The sequence below is a fragment of the Oryza sativa genome, chromosome 7 (genome assembly GCF_034140825.1).
Source record: "Oryza sativa Japonica Group chromosome 7, ASM3414082v1".
NCBI classification, from domain to species: Eukaryota; Viridiplantae; Streptophyta; class Magnoliopsida; order Poales; family Poaceae; genus Oryza; species Oryza sativa.
In genome coordinates, this window is record NC_089041.1 from 15,912,073 (window position 1) to 15,930,125 (window position 18,053).

At 40.4% G+C, this 18,053-nt stretch overlaps 1 protein-coding gene and 1 long non-coding RNA gene across 7 annotated transcripts; both read left to right on the forward strand.

Moving 5' to 3' along the window:
• The first annotated feature begins 3,698 nt into the window (after positions 1-3,698).
• On the forward strand, positions 3,699-8,543 carry LOC4343141 (uncharacterized). 6 transcript variants are annotated; one of them, XM_066312487.1, is made up of 4 exons: positions 3,699-3,910; positions 6,479-6,605; positions 6,685-6,853; positions 8,032-8,543. In XM_066312487.1, the coding sequence occupies exons 2-4, from the start codon at positions 6,540-6,542 to the stop codon at positions 8,226-8,228; spliced, it is 432 nt and encodes a 143-aa protein (XP_066168584.1). In that variant the 5' UTR covers positions 3,699-3,910; positions 6,479-6,539; the 3' UTR covers positions 8,229-8,543. The 6 variants fall into 6 exon arrangements, with proteins under 6 accessions (XP_066168584.1, XP_015647783.1, XP_015647784.1 ...); XM_015792297.3 differs by having other exon boundaries at positions 3,699-3,885; XM_015792298.2 differs by having other exon boundaries at positions 3,699-3,885; positions 6,491-6,605.
• Positions 8,544-9,001: 458 nt separating this feature from the next.
• LOC136357320 (uncharacterized) lies at positions 9,002-11,104 on the forward strand. The gene is made up of 3 exons (XR_010742574.1): positions 9,002-9,212; positions 9,348-9,402; positions 10,642-11,104. It is a non-coding gene; the product is annotated as an uncharacterized lncRNA (long non-coding RNA).
• Positions 11,105-18,053: the final 6,949 nt, after the last annotated feature.

The window sequence follows — 18,053 nt, forward strand, 5'->3', positions numbered from 1 at the left end:
CTCTTCTGCAACTCTGGTGACAGAATCGCTCCCCCGAAGCGAACTATTTCTCCGTTTCTTTCCTAAACTCTAGCTATGCATCTCGCCGTCGTCTCCCGCTCCGCACGCAAGCAGCGGGCGGCTGCTGCTCCGCGCCTCCGTCGTGTGGGGCTCGCGAGAGCCTGGACCATGGCGGAGGCCTCCGCCGACGTTGCTCGCCACCGGATTTGGCGTGGTCTACTTCTTCGGTTATTGGTTGGCTACTTGGCTTCACGTCTCTTCCACCCCAAACAAGAGCTTAATTGGGCCGATCTCAAGCCCTAGAAGGAACTTGCACTTCTCGACCAAAAAACCCAAACAAGGCCTAATTGGGTCAATTCCCCCTATATTCTCGTTTCGCACGGCTCAACCGCTCATCAAGCCCTAGATAGTGCTCTCTCTCTCTCTTCGCTCGATTCGCCGGTGATGGCGGTGCCGCCGGAGGCGACGAGGGCGCCGCCCCAGACTGAAGGACGGCGTCGAGGTCTGCGTATTTGACGAATCACCAGAGGTCTTCTCCAGAGCGGTGCACGCCATCTCGGAGCTCACAGCCGGGGAGCCCGAGCCGAACTTCCCTAACGCCGAAGTCGAGCGGCTCGCCTCTTCATTAACTTTCCTCGGGTGAGAAACTCCCTCCTTGCTCTGTCTAATCCGGTACCTAATCACCGCGGCAAAATTGGTAACTTTCTGTTGTTGGCCTATTTAGCTGGGTGGAGTGGACGAATTTGTGTTTAATAGTATCGTTTATCAGCAAAGCATTAATTTGTTAGTCATTGATGCAATTTCAGGGAGCTTTTAATGGGAAAACTTATGTGGCATATAAGCTCTCTTTAATTTATTCATTGCCTTATGTGCCACACGCGGTGGCAAATTTTATTGGAATTTGTTAATTTAGATCCCAAGACATCGCTGCTACACAAACAGGAAAAAAGCAGTTGTCACATGAATGCTTTGGTGCCGTTTCATTATTCCTGTTGTGGCTATTAGAATTCATTTGGCTTTTGCCACTGCAATTGACCATATTCTTACTTCCAGTATCCTTAGGTAACAATATTAGCTCAATGCACAATTTTGTTTTTCTATTAATTAGAACGATACATGGTTTTTTTTTCATGTCGTAAACAAAATGCAACTGCATTTTTAGTTGTTTTACTACTAATTCACTAAGTTTAAGTCACTTTTGTTCTGGTAGTTATATTTCCTTAATCTGTACTCATCTGTTGTTTGATGACTCTGATCGATGATCATTTTTGCACATTGTGACTTTCTAGCTTACCATTTGATGTTATGGTTTACGGTACAGAGGAGTAGCGAAACTTGATCTCCTTTATATAGAAGCCACTAAGTCAGTGAGCCCCACCTTTATTTGTGAAGACTACTTGTTAGCTGTTACTACTCTGTATTCAGGATTGACAGATTCAGTAACAACTTTAGTTATTAGCAACCTATAGTAGCATGCTATAACTAGTATTATTAACCTTGCTAGCTTTTATAGAGCAATTACACATACTGTTGTCTCTAGAAATACAGTGTTATTCTTGGATGATTTATGGAATGGATGATTCAGAAGTCAGAAGCTAAAAAAATACCCTCATTTATGCAATCATGCATTCAACATAAATAAATCAGTAAAGGCTATGTGCGCAAAACCTCTAGAAGATTCTTTCAAGTACGCCTTTATAACAGCTGAAGCATACAGTGAATTTCAGTTGTTACAAATGGAAATCTAGTTAGTTCTGCATATGCCAATGGGGAATTGGGGATTCTAGGAGCTACATTTGGGGAGCATAAAGATACACAGCTCAAAAGTTCTGTAAGGCTAATTTTGTTAGTTCTCCTCAAGACCATTTAAATTGTTATGGAAAACAAACTAACCAAGTGTGTCATGAAAATCAAAGTTTTCATATGGCTACTCTTTTATGATAGATTGAACACCAAAGATATGCTTGACAAAAAGAATTGTGCTTCAAAAGATGCTAACATCTCTTATGTTCTGCGCTCAACTAGTATAAGGGAGACCTTGATACATCTTTTTTCATGTGCCCTTTTAGTTGAAGGGACAAGAACTGGATTCAGATGGAATATTAATTTAAATTTGTTTCAAATGATTGTTCTACCAAGAATCGGCTTGAAAAGAAAAGGTTTCCTAAAGATTATGTGCATTGCATGTTGGCACATTTGGAAGCAGAGGAATGAATTTACCATAATATCAACCCATCGGTGGATCAATGGTTTCAAAACTTCAAAGCATATGTGTAGGATGAATGAGCCTTTAAGATCTATAGTCTTTGATTAGTTACATAACTTGTTAAAATTCCGTTTTGTAATTGTAACTAGACTCTATATCTATTTCTTATACTAGCAAAAGGGCACGTGCATTGCAACAGGAAACTATAATTACAATAAAAGTTAGATAATTCATGTTAATCTTTGTGATTCGATCCCTTTAAGAGAAATATTGTTATTATGGATCTTAACTTGTAAAATAGTAACGAGAAATTGTAACATAACCTTTAGATCATTTAGGAAAAAAACTCCCGCACTATTGAAATGAATAACATGGCATAACTTCTATTGTCCCTATGTTTTTACTCGCTCCATGTTGTTATTGTGCATTTGATTCGTCTAATGTGACCTTGCCTTGTCATGTGATCAAGAAGTTAAGAAAGTGAGAGTGGTTGGCTGACGGCCAAGTGTGGTGATGGCAGCAAGGATAGAGGGGGCGAGGCAGTGGCACGCCTAACTCTAACCAACGAGAGCAAGAGAAGAGCAGAGCCAAAATTAGACACTAACATGGTTAGCAAACTGGATCATGTGTGTCGTGTGTTGTAATTTGGTTTTGGAAACAAAAAAGATTGTAATTAGACCATAATATAGACATTGTGAAGGAACACGATCTTGATGGAACACTCGAACCCAATCAACTTAAATATATAATAAAAATTATTGTAGCCTACCTATCTCAAATGTTGACAAGTATAAGGCTGTAGCCAATCAATGTATGCACCAAAGTTGAAAGGAAAGAGCCATTGCCAAACTATATAAATTACTATGAAATTTACACTCACTATATTACAGTCTCCAGCTAATCAGAATCAATCAATTGGGAATACTGTCAGGCCAACGCCAAGCAGTTATAATTTATATAGGAATATAGAGTGCAATCCATTCTTTTGTACATTGAATGTAATCAAATTACATTCAAATTTTAATTTTACTGTGCATAAATTCACATGTTAATGCTGTATTTCTGGTTAATGCTCTAAATTCCTTAGAGCACCCGCAATGGTAAAGTAAGGTGCTCTCTATAAAACATGTACATCTCAGCAATAGATTAGATTAATAGTAAATCACCTCAATAGTATGTCTACATGGATATCTATAGCTCTCTCATCCATTGCCTCGTTTTTCTCTATAGACTATCTCTAAGTTAGTAGATAGTTTTACTCTCTCTCTTCATTTAATCTCTTCCAAGTAGGAAAATATGATGACATGGATCTCTTGTAGAGAGCATATAGATAACCATTACGGGTGCTCTTAGTATGTAGAGCCCCCACGACCTGTTGGCAGCTTGCGAATAGACTCACTAAAAATGCCAATTTTTTTTTTAATTCTATGCAGACACTGATGAGTTAGATCCAACGTCCCAGACATCTCCCGGCCGCACCCCCCCCCCCCCCACCACGCATCGCCTCCACCACCCCCATCACGCCGCTGTCGCCGTCGCCATCCCGCTGCTCGTCTCCGTTGCCGTCCCCGCCCCTCCGCCCCCGATCTACGCCTGGGCACCCGCCTCCGCGCCCCTAGATCACCGTCGGCCTGAGTCGCCGGGCTCGTCGTCGCCAAGCCGATCCCCTCCGCAGGGAGGTGCAGAAACCCTCCTCCCCTACTGGTCTTTTCCTTTTCCAGTTTGATTCTTGCAAGTTCTAGAGACTGATACAATCATGTAATTTGGAATTCAAAGTTATGTGCACTTAGAAATAATAATTTTGCTCATACTCACCAAATCCCTTTGATTCACTGGACACTCAAGTGCAATATTGAATCCATCAACATAACGGAATCAAATACTGGAGAGGATTGGAACAGATTACCCCCATCAAGTTGGTGAAATAAAGGAGCAATTAGGACGACCACTAAATCCGCTAATGGAACACATAATGAACAGAAATTCCTTAGAGCTTGGAGTAATATTAGCACTACAGTCACTATCTTTGAAAACGATCAGGGGAGCATTCATTACCTTGGCCCATGCTAACATCAGTTACTCCTCCACTTTGACTGGAACACCTCAACACATGTGTCATCATTAGTTTGAACCTGTGAACGATGAGTTTGCTATTCACTTCAGGGAAGTAAGCTTTAGTGGAAACCTTGGAGCTTATGATATCAATCTAAAAGACCATTGAGCTAAATATATGCAAATCTGGAGTTGATTTGGCAACCACAAAACCAACTGATATAAATCCTTGAGTCCATGTATGAAGAAACCACACTTCATTTTTGGTGAAGCCACAAATAAACCCTAAAAATGATCAAAGACATACAATACTGTGGTATTAGTACAATGCCAATTTACAAAAATTGAACGAATCATGCATCACAAGCACTGTTTACAGAATTTTGGCTCTGTTCATAGAGAACAGATCTTCAAAGCAAAATTCATCCTCTATTTCCAATTATTATTTTTTTGGGCTTTGATTCACTCATAGTAGAGAAATAAGAGACGCAATAGCACTGCCTGGGCATTATTTGAGAAGAATGAGAAACCTATATGTAAATTGTCCATCCTTTTTCTGTACTTATAGTAGCAAATCAATAGCTCAACTAATAATGTCATTGACCAATGGCAAAAAAAAAAGATCCTATAAGACTGATGTTTGAATAACCCAATTAATCAATTTTTCACCTATAATTTTGTAATTCCATCATAGCACAAATGAGAGAGCTATGAGGTCTAACAAGAAAGAAACATAAACCACATCGTTTCCTTTCTTTTTAGAGCAGCACAAATGAGAAAGAGCTATGAGGTCTAACATGAGCCTTCTATTCAAGTATTCCTTGTTGGAATATGTTGGTCTGAATTAAACTCCATGCACTACATTTATTCTACAGGAATTAGTATGCTGATAGTTTACATCAATCTCGCTGCATGTGCACTACAAGAGAATTATGCTATTGCCACAAAAATATTGCAACAAACTTTTATTCGTGGCCAGTGCATTATTCTATTGCCATGTCCGGTCGCCTTGTGGCAAGTAGTAAATTATATTACAACAATTTAGTATTGTTGTTATACTTTAGTTTTTTTTCATGGCAATTAGTGTATTTTCTCTAGCCACAATATATTACTGTTCCAGTAATTTTGGACTCTTTACAACATACCAAAATTGTTGCCACGACTTGGTTAAATTGTTGGAATAGTACTTTTTAGTAAAACAAATATTTTTTAAGTGATGTAAAATTTTGACGTAACTGATATGGTCTCAATTATTGTACCCCTTGGAGGGACTGAAATTTTTTTATGGCGCCTAAGCACAGGACGGTGGGAGTTGTTTCAGATAAATCAACGATCATTAATCTAACTAGAATGCCTCGTTTGGTCAATTTATTTGTTTCCTTTAGTGTGTGCATGGATTTAGAAATAAAATTCAAATGCCAGTGACAATAGTTAGTCTGAGCGGGAGCAATGACCTCGCCAGGCCGCATGCACGCACCACCACTTGCTGGAATCCTTGCCTCGGAGCCGTCGTCTCGCCGTGGTGCTAGGTACATGGCTGACGCTCGCTCTCGCCGACCCTGTGTGTGTGTGTGTGTGTGTGTGTGTGGATGAGTGTGTGTGTGTGGAGATCAGTGGGAGACCACGCAGATAGCCCAGAATTTGCTCTCAGGTTGGGGCAATTGGTATTCCATAGTTTTCTTCAGATTGTGGATCTCTTCCCCTCTTCTGCTCACCCGATCCCCTCGTGCCGCATGCGCACGAAGCCTTTGCGTGATTGGCGACGCCTCTCCTCCCTCCTTCCATCCTGGATTTTTCCCGTCTGTCTCCTCAGGCCTTTCAACCTTCAAATGTGCCACCGCATGGATTAGGCCATAAGCAATTTTCTTAGAAATGCACATGTCCTGTAAGAAAATGGAATGCTTTTAGTTAGAATGGTGACCCTTTGTCAATTTTAAGTCTTCATGTTCCACTTCAATTAGTTGGAATGAAAATTCCTTGTCATTCGAAGGCTTCAAGTCCCAATTTCAATTTATGGTTGTAAACTTGGAGTATTAGTTTATGGTGTATCAGCATTCAACAAAGTTATGTGCAGTTTGAAAAGAGGGCAATCGGTCCATAATTTGTCTTGCATATTATCTTCTCATTTGCTAGTTCAAGATAGCCTACTAACCACTTTGTAGGAAGGTCATCCTTTCACTAATTCCATTTTCCCTTTTACATGTGTCGAATTTTTATTAGGCTTCTCTGCAGCTAATACAGGAAAATTACTTTAGTTTCTACTCAGCATTCTTGTGTGATAATGGCGTTAGCAGCAATCTACAGCCTTTTCATCATTAACAAATCTGGCGGCCTTATATACTACAAGGTATTGTTTACTGTACTCCTGTTTCTCTTTGTTCTTTCAAAGCTGGAGTCTGAACACCTTGCACCTCTCATTTATCCAGGACTATGGCTCAGCAGGGAGGACGGACACCAATGACAGTCTACGCTTGGCAAGTCTTTGGCATTCCATGCATGCTATCTCCCAGCAGCTGTCCCCTACACCTGGCTGTGAAGGCATTGACCTTCTACAAGCCCACAACTTTGATCTCCATTGCTTCCAGTCCCTCACAGGTCTTTTATCATCCTCCTCTGTTGTAAATTTGCGTGAAAATCTGACCTGGATGCTTATAACTGCAAAGTTTTTAGTATTATTGGGTTGGAAGTCAATTATTACAGTTTGTCGTTTTTTCTATAAGTATGCATCCTATCTCTAATCTTTCACTAAGTTACTCTTTAGTTGTTCTGTTTTCTGAATGTTGTGGAGATAGTCGCATGAATTATAAGCACATAATCATGGGCTTCTATCTTGCGGTTGCAAGCATAGTCTGAGTGTGATTTACAGGCTTTGCATTTGCTGAAATAATGTTTTTGTACTTGTGGCTTGGCAGTTGGGTACTTGGGGCCTGTTCCTTGAAGTGGGCAGCATTCTCAGTTGTATGCGTTGTGAGCATGATCACTCTCACTCGTAGCTTGCTTGATGGACAAAATATATTAAACTAACAAACTAACAATAGCACACTCCTATAAATGGAAGTTTGGACGAGTTACATTGATATATGTGTTCAAGCCATGCCAAGACTTCAGTTCACGGGAAGTATAAATAATGATGAAACAAGTTTGGCCAAACTAATTAAATTTAGTGCTTGATTCTATTGGGTATTGTGTTTTCTAGTTTCTAGTCATTTTTCAGCAGCAAGATCCTAGAGTTCTGTCCTTCCAAAATTCTCGAAAACTTTGATACAAGGGAGTTAATGTGTGAGACAATAGTATTAATCTGATACTTCAATAATAAGTGTGGCTTATGGAGCCGGATTGCAATGTTTATTGAACTTAAGTGTGAATGTCTGACAGAAGTGAGATATTTCTTAATCTATACTAGGTGCAGATATATACAGCAAAAAAGACAATGAAAGCATTGGGATATGCTGTCCTGCTCAGTATATCTTTTTCTATGCAAAACAATTTAATTGGAATGTTAGAGAACATACTTTCTTGACTATATTGTGCCTTTTGATCTTTAAGTAGGCCCTGGTACATCTCTAGAGTTAGTTATCCAGTTATACTTTATTTGGTGACTGAAAGGAATGTTGCTAAATTGGTTCAATTGTAAACATAGTGACCCACTTCTGTTTCATGGGGCAGGTGTTTTTCCGAATTGTTGATTGTTAGACCAAAAAAAAATTCACTGTCCTTTTGTGGTTTGCACTTGCCTGCCGCTGATCTGTATGATTTTGCTTCTGTTTCATCAGGGACAAAGTTTTTTGCTGTATGCGAAACTGGTGCTCAAAATATCGAGACTCTACTGAAAGTCATATACGAGCTCTACACGGATTTTGTTCTGAAAAATCCATTCTACGAGATGGAGATGCCAATTCGTTGTGAGCTTTTTGATCTCAACCTGGCTCAGGTCATTCAGAAGGACCGCGTCACACTTCTGGGTCGATGAATCATTTAGAAAACATGACGCACCATGTCTTTGTATGTGGCTTATATGACATGTATGGTGTCAGTAGGGTACTTGGAATTCAGGCAAGTCATTACACTGCATCACAAAGTCCATATACAGTGTGCAGTCGATTCCTTCTAGTTCTGAAAATTACTTTATTCCTGAAGTATCATTTGTGCCATTTTGGACTTTATATGTTTCCAGTCGCACCAACCAATTCAGGAAGGTGCATCACACCCGTATTTGCATTTGCATCTGGCAATGAATTCTTATTGAAGAGAACATATGAACAATGGGCAATTTGTTTTGCACCAATCTCTATACTCAATATAACATCCTGAATACTACCGAAACTAATTCTTTAACTTTAAAATCGCTTGTGTGCTGCAATATTTTTTGTATGTGCGATTAAGGGTCGTATGGAAAATAATGATCAATGACATTACAAAAGCTAAGAAAATTAAAATGTAATATTGGAGCACTGTCTTCCTCTAATATTGGGTATAGAGGTTTAGGCCCCTTTGATTCAAAGAAAATTCATAAGAATTTTAGAGGATTTCATTCCTATAGGATTTTTTCCTATATAGTCCTTTGAATCAAAGGAATAGATCTTATAGAATCCTATAAAATTCCTATGGATTGGCTAATGCCATGCATGTTTTGGAGGAATTCTAACATGAGGTAAAACCTCTTGGAAACTTTCCTTTGAGTCTTTATCTCTCCTCTAATTCCTGTGTTTTTTCTGCGGTCCAATCAAACGACCAATCCTGTTTTTTCTGTATTTTGCAATCCTCTGTTTTACACTTTGAATCGTAGGAATGAGAAAACATAGGCATTCCTGCGATTCGGGGCCCTAACACCATTGAATTAGACTCCAAAGAGTGTAAACGACATTCAAGGGGTGGAACTGTTCTTGGGACATCACGTGGAGGCCATGATACCATGAAGATTGTTGACAGCATCCAGGATCGTGGTATAAATCAGGTAAAGGAAATGAATGCAATTTTATTACTTTTCGGACACTGTTTTAAGAATCAATTTACGGATAGTATGAAGATTCTTCTACCTAATCGAAACATCTTACAATCAGCGTTGATTACAAGTTTGTGCGTTGTCCAGGTTTATGTAATTGGTGGTGATGGCACTCAAAAGGGGCGCAGGAGTGATTTTTGAAGTAAGCACGATTATATATCATCTTGATGTGTTCAACCTGATCAAATTATAGTTTTTACTCCCAAGGGTTGGTAGTGTATTTCATTATAAATAAAATGGACTGAAAGGGTCAATTAGGTCTAGAGTTTTTTTTAGGGGGAGGGTCGAATAGGCTAATTAAAAAACTTAAGTAAACATGGAAGCAGGGATTTTCGGAATTTTCGTAAATGGTTTTCGGAATTTCTGAAAATAACAGAGCAGGCGTGAATCAAAGTAGATTCTAGATCTAACAGCCTACCACAGGAAAATGCTAGCACAAACAACAACTAGATTTATAGTGGCACAATCAAGCAAAGCTAGAGGAGAGGGAGAAAGTGATATCACCAAAGATGTTACACACGAAGTTATTCCTGGAGTTCGAATTCTTGAGAGAATTCTACTCTCTGTTGAGGGGCTCACAAAGAGCCGGCCTTAGCTAACCCTTTCTTCAAGAGGTTGCACAAAACACTTCTCTTTCGGAGGTGAGATCTAACCTGCACAAGCTTCTCCCAGCCAACCACATGTAAAATGGTGGCTCAAGAGCGACACCTAGCCGTTTAGGAGTCCTTAACCTCTAAGAGTAAAAAATGATGCAACAAATTCCCGGAGATGATGTAAGTGCTCACAAATCTTCACAAAGACAACAAGAAACACCCACACAAACTCGAATCCACACCTCACACACACACACAATCTGAATCAAACCCGAGTGGAAAGGGGAAACAAGAAAACAAGGCTCAAATGAATCTCAAGTGAAGCAAAGCCAAGGGCATGAAAATATCCAATCAGTCCAGCAGCCCTCTCAAGAGGAGAGAGTGGGCTATTTATAGCCATAGCTCCAGATCTGCCCGTTAGAGTACAATAATTGCATTTTTCGGAAAATTAATTTTGGAACTTTCAAAAATTTCCAAAACAGCAAAACAGGAAGCGAACGATGATTTTCGGAAATTCCGAAATTTTTTTTGGACAAATCCGAAAATATCTAGAACCAAAAACACCTTCAGTAGACTTTTGGAACTTTTGAAAATTGCTTTCGGATAAGTCCGAAAATTTCCAGAAGCATGTTTGACTTGCAGACATTTTCGAAAATTCCGAAAATGAGTTTCGGATGAATAGGTGATTTATTTGATCATCCATATATAAAATCCTCTTCTTCTTCTTTTTTTTTTCCAGAAATTTACATTTCTCAAGTAAATGAATTAGTGTGCTCATTGCAATCTAGGACTTATCTTCTCCTGCCAACAAACACTGGTTGCATGAAGAAAACAAATGGATGTACAGGCGCTGAAGCATACTGTTAATGCCAAATTTTGGTAAGCACCGAAGTCGTCATCGATATAGAGTTAGTATCGGCCTCTGGAATTGGCCGATGGAAATTATCGGTCACCAACAGTAGGATTTTTAGTGGATTCGATTAAGGAAATTAATCAATTAGAAGAAGCTTACTCAGAAGAGGTCGAGTTCAAGAAGGATGCGACATAACAATTCAAGACAGAGTAAGTTTCTTTTTTTACTTTTAGGAAAACTTGTTTAGAGTCTGATCATGACTTATATATTTTACTTTATCTTTAGGAAAGTATGTGTCATGTCCAATAAGGACTAGTATCTACCCATGGGTATAAATATTTATACGCAGGTTCATTGTAATCTATCTCTCGATCAATACAAATTTCAGCGCATCGCCACCCTCTTTCCTAAGGTTTTATCACCGGCAGAACTTGGCACCTCGACGCGGTTCTACATTGCTTTGATCTCCGGCAAAGGGGCAAGCCCTAACTTCCGCTGGCTCTGGCAATTGTATCTGCTATATTGGCATTGTTCAAGGCTGCATCGTTTCGATATCTTGGATTGCTCTTGTTCAGTTGGTATATTTGTCTACCTGATATTTCAATTCTATCTTTAATTGTATTGTGTTTAGAAACACATCGGTTTAGTTGAGATTGTCTCGGTTAGGTCCAATCTTTTATCTTAGTCGATATATCTCTACAATCACAATGCTATTTTAAATGGATTAGTTATATCCATCACGCTGAGCATAGATCTATCGGCTTACCTACACCCATGAAATCAATCAAAGCCTGCCATTTTGCAGTGGGCATGGCTAGCAAAGGCCTGAGGCTAGCAAAAAACAAAATTTATTTTTTTTGTGGGTTATACTCATCGGTGACGGGCTTTACCTTAAAGTCCGTTTGAGTTATAGTCATCCGTGAAGGGCATAAGTTTAGGCCCGATTGAGATTAGAGTCATCCGTGACGGGCGATAGTTTAGGCCCGATTGAGATTAGAGTCATCCGTGACGGGTTATAGTCTACGGCCGATTGAGGTTAGAGTCATTCATGACATTCTTTAGTCTAGGCCCGATTGAAATTAGTAGTCATCGGTGATGGGCGCTAGTTGGGGCCCAATTGAGATAGGTCATCCGTGACGGGCTCTAGTTTGACTAGTCGTCTGGGTCAAAGCTATCGGTGACGGGCTTTACTTGGGGCCCGATTGAGATAACTTCATTCGTAATGCTCGTATGCCCGATTGAGATAACTTCTCACATCAGTGACTTCTATGCTGTGACGGATGCCATACCTGTCACAGATGGGGTTGCTGCCTGATTGAGATGTGGGTGACTGTTGTAGTGTATCTAAGTGTCAAAATCTATATCTAATATATAGCCGAATTTTCAAAACCTATTGACATCGGCTAGCATCGCTACATTAGCTTGTTGGCCGATTAGCTCTTTGATCATTAGTTTATCTATCTTGTTTCATTTGCAGGATCAAACTGACTGCCACGTCTGAACCTGATAATTTAGGACCTGCACTGGACCTGCACTCGTCGTAACTGGTAGAGAGGAGGCCCAACAACGAGTTTTTGACAGGGATGCAGAGGCGGAGATAGGGGCAATGGTGGCTGACGATGCCGGTGAAAATGTGGGCAATGGTGTTGGCGGACGATGGTGGTGTGGAGGCCTGAAGCCGGTGGCGCGTGTGGCCAACCTCTGCGATCTCCCGCCACATTTCATCGTTCCTCATCGTATGCATCAGTAAGGTCCTGATATGGAGCTCCTGAAATTTTAAGGGTAAAGGTTAGGGTTGAGGGTTCACACTATTTCCTTCAGTGAATAAAATCAACACTATACCATTGTTAGAATCTTAATGGCTGGCTCCCTTCTATGTGCATTGTATGCCTCTCCACAAGAAAAGTAAGACGAGAACAGGAAAGACTGAGCTACTGCTACCGCTGTCACTATATCTTGCCGCCATCGTTGCCGTCAAGCAATCACTCTTCCCCCTGGTCCTACACCCTCTGTTGGCAACTTTTTGTGACAAGTCGACAAGCACGATCGCAACACCTAAACGCCTTACGGTGATATAGAGTCGCCAACCACCTCGATCTAGCCAAAGGGCCAAATCAAGATGGGTTTTGTAGAAAAACAGCTAAACCGGCTAGCAGAGCCGATTTAGAGATCAAAATCAGCCTCTAGGCCGATTTAGATCGATATGAGGATAACTACCCATCTCGTGGGCAAAACGGAAGGTTTTCAGGACAAACCTACAAAGAGGTGTCGCACTCTCGCAGCGGCGGCGGACGGTTTATGGCGCAAACCGACAAAGATGGACTAAAACTAGGGTAAAATAGAAAACGTAGTAAAATAACGATTCAAAGTAAATTGTATTGGGGGGTTTTACAATGAACTGGCCTTGTCCCTTAAATAGGGGTTGGTCTTGCCCTCTACAGGCCCTTCTCCACGCCAAACTCGGGATAGAAACCAAAGGAAACACGAAACATGCCTTCCCGAGCAAGGAGACCCGAGACCCGACGAAAACAGACTCGGACTCGGACCCTGCCGGTCTGACCGCCCACATACCGGCGGTCAGACCGGCCCTACTAGCTGGTCAGACCGCCCACACACCTGTGGTCTGACCGGCCATGTGAAGGAAACCCGTCACTTTCCAAACATTGGCAATTTTCTCCTATTTCGTCCTTAGGTGCCAAATTTGGGTGTAAACACATGCCCCCCTGCCTTTTTGGTGAACATACGTGAACCTAAAAGCATAGAACATTTTATCTCAGGGCGATAATCCAATTACCGGCCATAGGACTTCCTAAGCATCTTGCCAAATGCTCGAAGTATTTCTTCAAGTATTTACCATTAATTGCTCTCCGAAAACACTGTCTTGAAGTGTCTTCATCTCCTTCAAAGTCTTCAAACGTTTGTCGATGACGTCTTCAAAATTACTTCCCATCAAGGTCTTGTAATCTTCAACCGACAAGTCGTCTTGTTTGAAATACCGAAGAGAGCCAAGATTTACCTCAACTGGCAAAACGGCAATTTCAACAATGTTTTATTACTCGACTTGGCTTATCCATTAGCCTGAGCGTAGTAAAGAGAGGAACTCAACAACTTAATATCATAAGATTCGGCAAAACTTATCACTTCTTTGGACATAAAAGAAGCTCCTTTAACGTTTGAGGAATACCGAATCTATGAACAATATGCTTTAAAATAAAGTCAATTATCTCCGTACAAGTAATATTCTCGAGCGGCACGGCTTCGGCCCACTTAGTGAAGTAATCCACTGCAACTAGCATGAACCAATGCCCTTTTGATGACGAAGAATAAATTTGACCAATGAAATCCAAAGCCCAACCTCGGAACGGCCATAGTTTAATGATAGGATTCAACACAGCGGTAGGCGCTAATTGAACATTGCCGATCCGTTAACAAGCTTCACTCCCTCTGTAACATTTGAAACAATCATCAATTATTTTCGGCCAATGAAACCCCACTCTCCTAAGCAACCAATTTATCTTACGGGCTGATTGATGAATTTCACAAATCCCTTCATGTACTACTCTCCTAGCAACTTTAGATTGATCATTATCTAAGTAATACTCCATCTATTTTTCGGCGATATAATATTTGAGCGCTTGCCGCCGAATCTTTCGATCAACCTTAAGTGTAGGATCTTTCAAATATCTAATCAAAGGAATTCTCCAAGCTATTTCTAACTCATGGGCACAAATGTCCGAATTCACAATTAATTCAGCCTTTTAATCAATTGTAACGTGCCCCCTGGCTCTCTCCCCGAGATCGATCAGACCGGCGACGCAATGCCTACCCGGTCAGACCGCTGGTACCACCGGTCAGACCGGTCGTGCAATGCCGGTTAGACCGCCCCTGGTCTATGACTTCGCCAATTTCGTCCAAACTTTTGAAATCAAGCATCGGCCTTAAGTATATATGTTTTCTTCACATAATAGCCAGATGCTTGGTGTATCAAATTATCGGACCAAAATTCCTCCTCTCTAGACATATTAAAAATTATAATATCCAACAAATATGTCTAGATGAATACTAATTCAAGTGGCTTTTGAAACAATAATCATCATGTCATCAAAACACTTAGCCAATTGAAGTATGAACAATAATGAATCACCAAAATCATATGTGTCACATGCATAGATTCCAATAAACTACAAATATAAGTAATCGGCTTGAGCATGTATGTAAAATATTAACAATGCCAATGTTCCTAAAGAAAACCACTCTAGAGCAAATCATCACATTGACCATTGACATTAGCCGAATTACTAGTAAGCAAAACTTTCATGTTGCAATAAATATGAAATCTATATCTTATATGGTGATCCATAAAAACACATATGATTTGGCTTTAAATAAATATCAAAGAGTCATGAGCCAAATCATACTTCAAACAAATTATATGCCAACCTACCAATTCCTCTACTTAGAACTGGCATTTGCAACATGTATGTATAATATCAATTTGATAAGCAAAAACACACATGTGCTAGATAGCAAGCAATGTTCTAACATGGCATAGGCATATAACGGTAAACACAATAAACTCATACCTTGCCTTAGCATCCAACAAACGACAGCTCAAAGATGTGATGTCGTATCCATCGCCGTTCATCTCTCTTGATTTCCTCATAAGCATATTGATGTCTTGCCCCCCAAGCAAAATCGGCTTTCTTGGTTGCGCGATTTCGAAGGCAAGATGAATACCGCACTAACACCCATAGCATCATGTGAAGGAGACTTATCTCTAATGACCGATGATTCTTCTCTCATCAAATTGAATCCATCACTACTCCGTGAAATCACCGATCTTTTAACTTCTACTTCTTAAGGTCTCCACACTCGCTTAGGTGTCGTTCGAGGCTCTAAATTCTCACATGTTTTGTTCTCCATATCTTCGGTCTCTTTTTCTTTTTGACCTATGGCCCGAAGACGCTGTAGCCTCCTCTTTTGAGAGCGAGATAAGCCAGAAGGTATCCACTTCGGCTGTGGTTGTTTTCCAAGAGCTAAGCAATGACTCTTGATATTTTTGGTCGAAGTAGAAGCTCCCGTATTGCTCTCAATTTTCCCATTCTTCTCCAATGCCCCTCGGTCAGACCGGCCACAAGCCGTCGGTCAGACCAGCCAATAGGGTCGGTCAGACCGGCCACAGGTTGGCGATCAGACCGGCTAGATGCCTCGATCAAACCTCCACTTTTGACAATCACGGTGTCGGCTTCGATCTCCTTTGCTTGTATGGTTTCCACCGCATCTCCAGTAGGTACTTGAGCATCTTGAGACTCCTCTTTGACATCAACGACCTCTGGAGCTTTGGCTTCTTTCCTCACCCACACCTTCTTCACCTTTTTCACTTTTTCCACCTTTGATCCACCGGACCGATTCTTTTGTGGGAAACGGTCTTGTCTTGGATTAGATGAATGACTTGGTACTGACTTAGGTGATTCCTTCCATCCTTGATAATACGGCATAGGTGGTTGAGGCATCCATGGCATATAATACATAAAAGGATAACCATATAGTGACATTGAATATGGATACCATGGCATCACAACTGGAGGTTTGTATGGAGTTGGTATAGTTGATGGCTCCGATTGGTTTGATGTTTGACCAAATCTCTTCCTACGAGATAATCTTGGTCTTTTTGAATCACTAGTTTGATTATCAAATCGTTGACCGGCTAATCCTTTCTTGTACTTAGCCATAAACATCTCAAAAGTGAGCTTCGGCTTTTTGGTCATTTGGAAACTAGATGACTCATCCTTTGCAACTTTATGATCTTCGGCCTTCGCATTTTTGATCCTATTCTTGGGCCGAGGATCCCCAATAATAACACTTTTCCCTTTCTTTTTGTCAACATCAATAGGACTAATAGGGAGAGGATTACTAAAAATTTCGGTCTATGGCATAGATGTAACCGAAATTGTTTCACAAGTGACCGATGAAGTATCAACCGGTCTTTGCTCCATCAAGCTTGCATCTTTGAAATAACCATGAAACTCATGTTCCATTTGTGACCATGTAGAAATTGAATTAGGAGCAAGCGAACTAAACCATGTAGATGAAAAGTTTGACAAAGAAAGAGGAAGCAATTTTAACTTAAGCAAATCATCATTACCGGCCTTACCACATTGATCGATGAATTGGCCGATATGCTCCTTTGTTGTTCTAGTATCCTCACTTGTGAATTTTGTGAAATTGGGCACTTCAAATCCTTGCGGGTATGGGACCGAATCTACGTGTTCAGGATACGGCCTTTGATATGTATGCATTGCTACTTTGGATTCTATTTCACTACTATCCCGCAAGACATTATCATCATCTTTTCCAACATCCACATGACCGATTTGTGATTCGGTTTTAGGTGACAACACTATTTCACTTTCGCTTGTGATACAATCCGAACCGTCACTTAGTTCAGCTATATTTTCAATGATGCTATTCTCTAAGCTAGCAACACAATCCGAATCATCACTTGTTTCGGCTATTCCATATTTGTCTAAACTAGTAACACAATCCGAACCATCGCTTGGTTTGGCTATAATGGTTGTTGCATTATTATCCAAGCTAGCAAGACAATTTGAACCAACATTTGGTTCGGCTATAATTGTTATGGCATCATTGCACAAATTATTAACACAATCCGAACCATTGCTTGGTTCGGCTATACATGATATTGCACTTTCATCTATACTAGCACGTAAGCTATTGTCATCCACTCGGCTTTCCTGAGCCAGAGCTTCATGCAACACATGATCAACATCAAGAAATATCTGGCCATTCAATTTCTCTTTAATAGAATCAAGCAATCCATCATATGCAATGTCGGCCAAATCTTTGTCAGTTATTTTCAAACTAAAACATCGGTTTTTAACATCCCTAAATCTCTTGATATAATCAGCAACAGATTCATTGTATTTATGCCTAACCGATGTTAAATCAGACAACCTAAGCTCAGTTTCATTAGTGTGAAAATAATCATGAATTTTTTGTTCTAATTGAGCCCAAGTAGAAATAGAATTTACCGGTAAAGAAGTAAACCATGTAAAAGCAGTACCGGACAAAGATAAAGAAAACAAGCGCAATTTACATGTATCCCAATTAGCCTCACCACATTGCGCTAAAAATTGATCTACATGCTCCCATGTGGTCCTACTATCCTCACCACTAAACTTGGTAAATTCAGGAATTTTATAACCACGAGGATATGGGATAATGTCATAATAATCAGGATACGCCTTTTGGTACTCCCTAGCAAGATTCCTTAGCTTTGCGAAATTCTCCCTGATAGTATTTCTAAACCAATCCTCCACAGTTTTA

Coding starts and splice junctions, on each gene's coding strand:
- LOC4343141 (XM_066312487.1), top strand. CDS start 6,540: ATGGCGTTAGCAGCAATCTACAGCCTTTTCATCATTAACAAATCTGGC. Junction 6,606..6,684: donor GCGGCCTTATATACTACAAG/GTATTGTTTACT, acceptor TCATTTATCCAG/GACTATGGCTCAGCAGGGAG. Junction 6,854..8,031: donor TTGCTTCCAGTCCCTCACAG/GTCTTTTATCAT, acceptor CTGTTTCATCAG/GGACAAAGTTTTTTGCTGTA.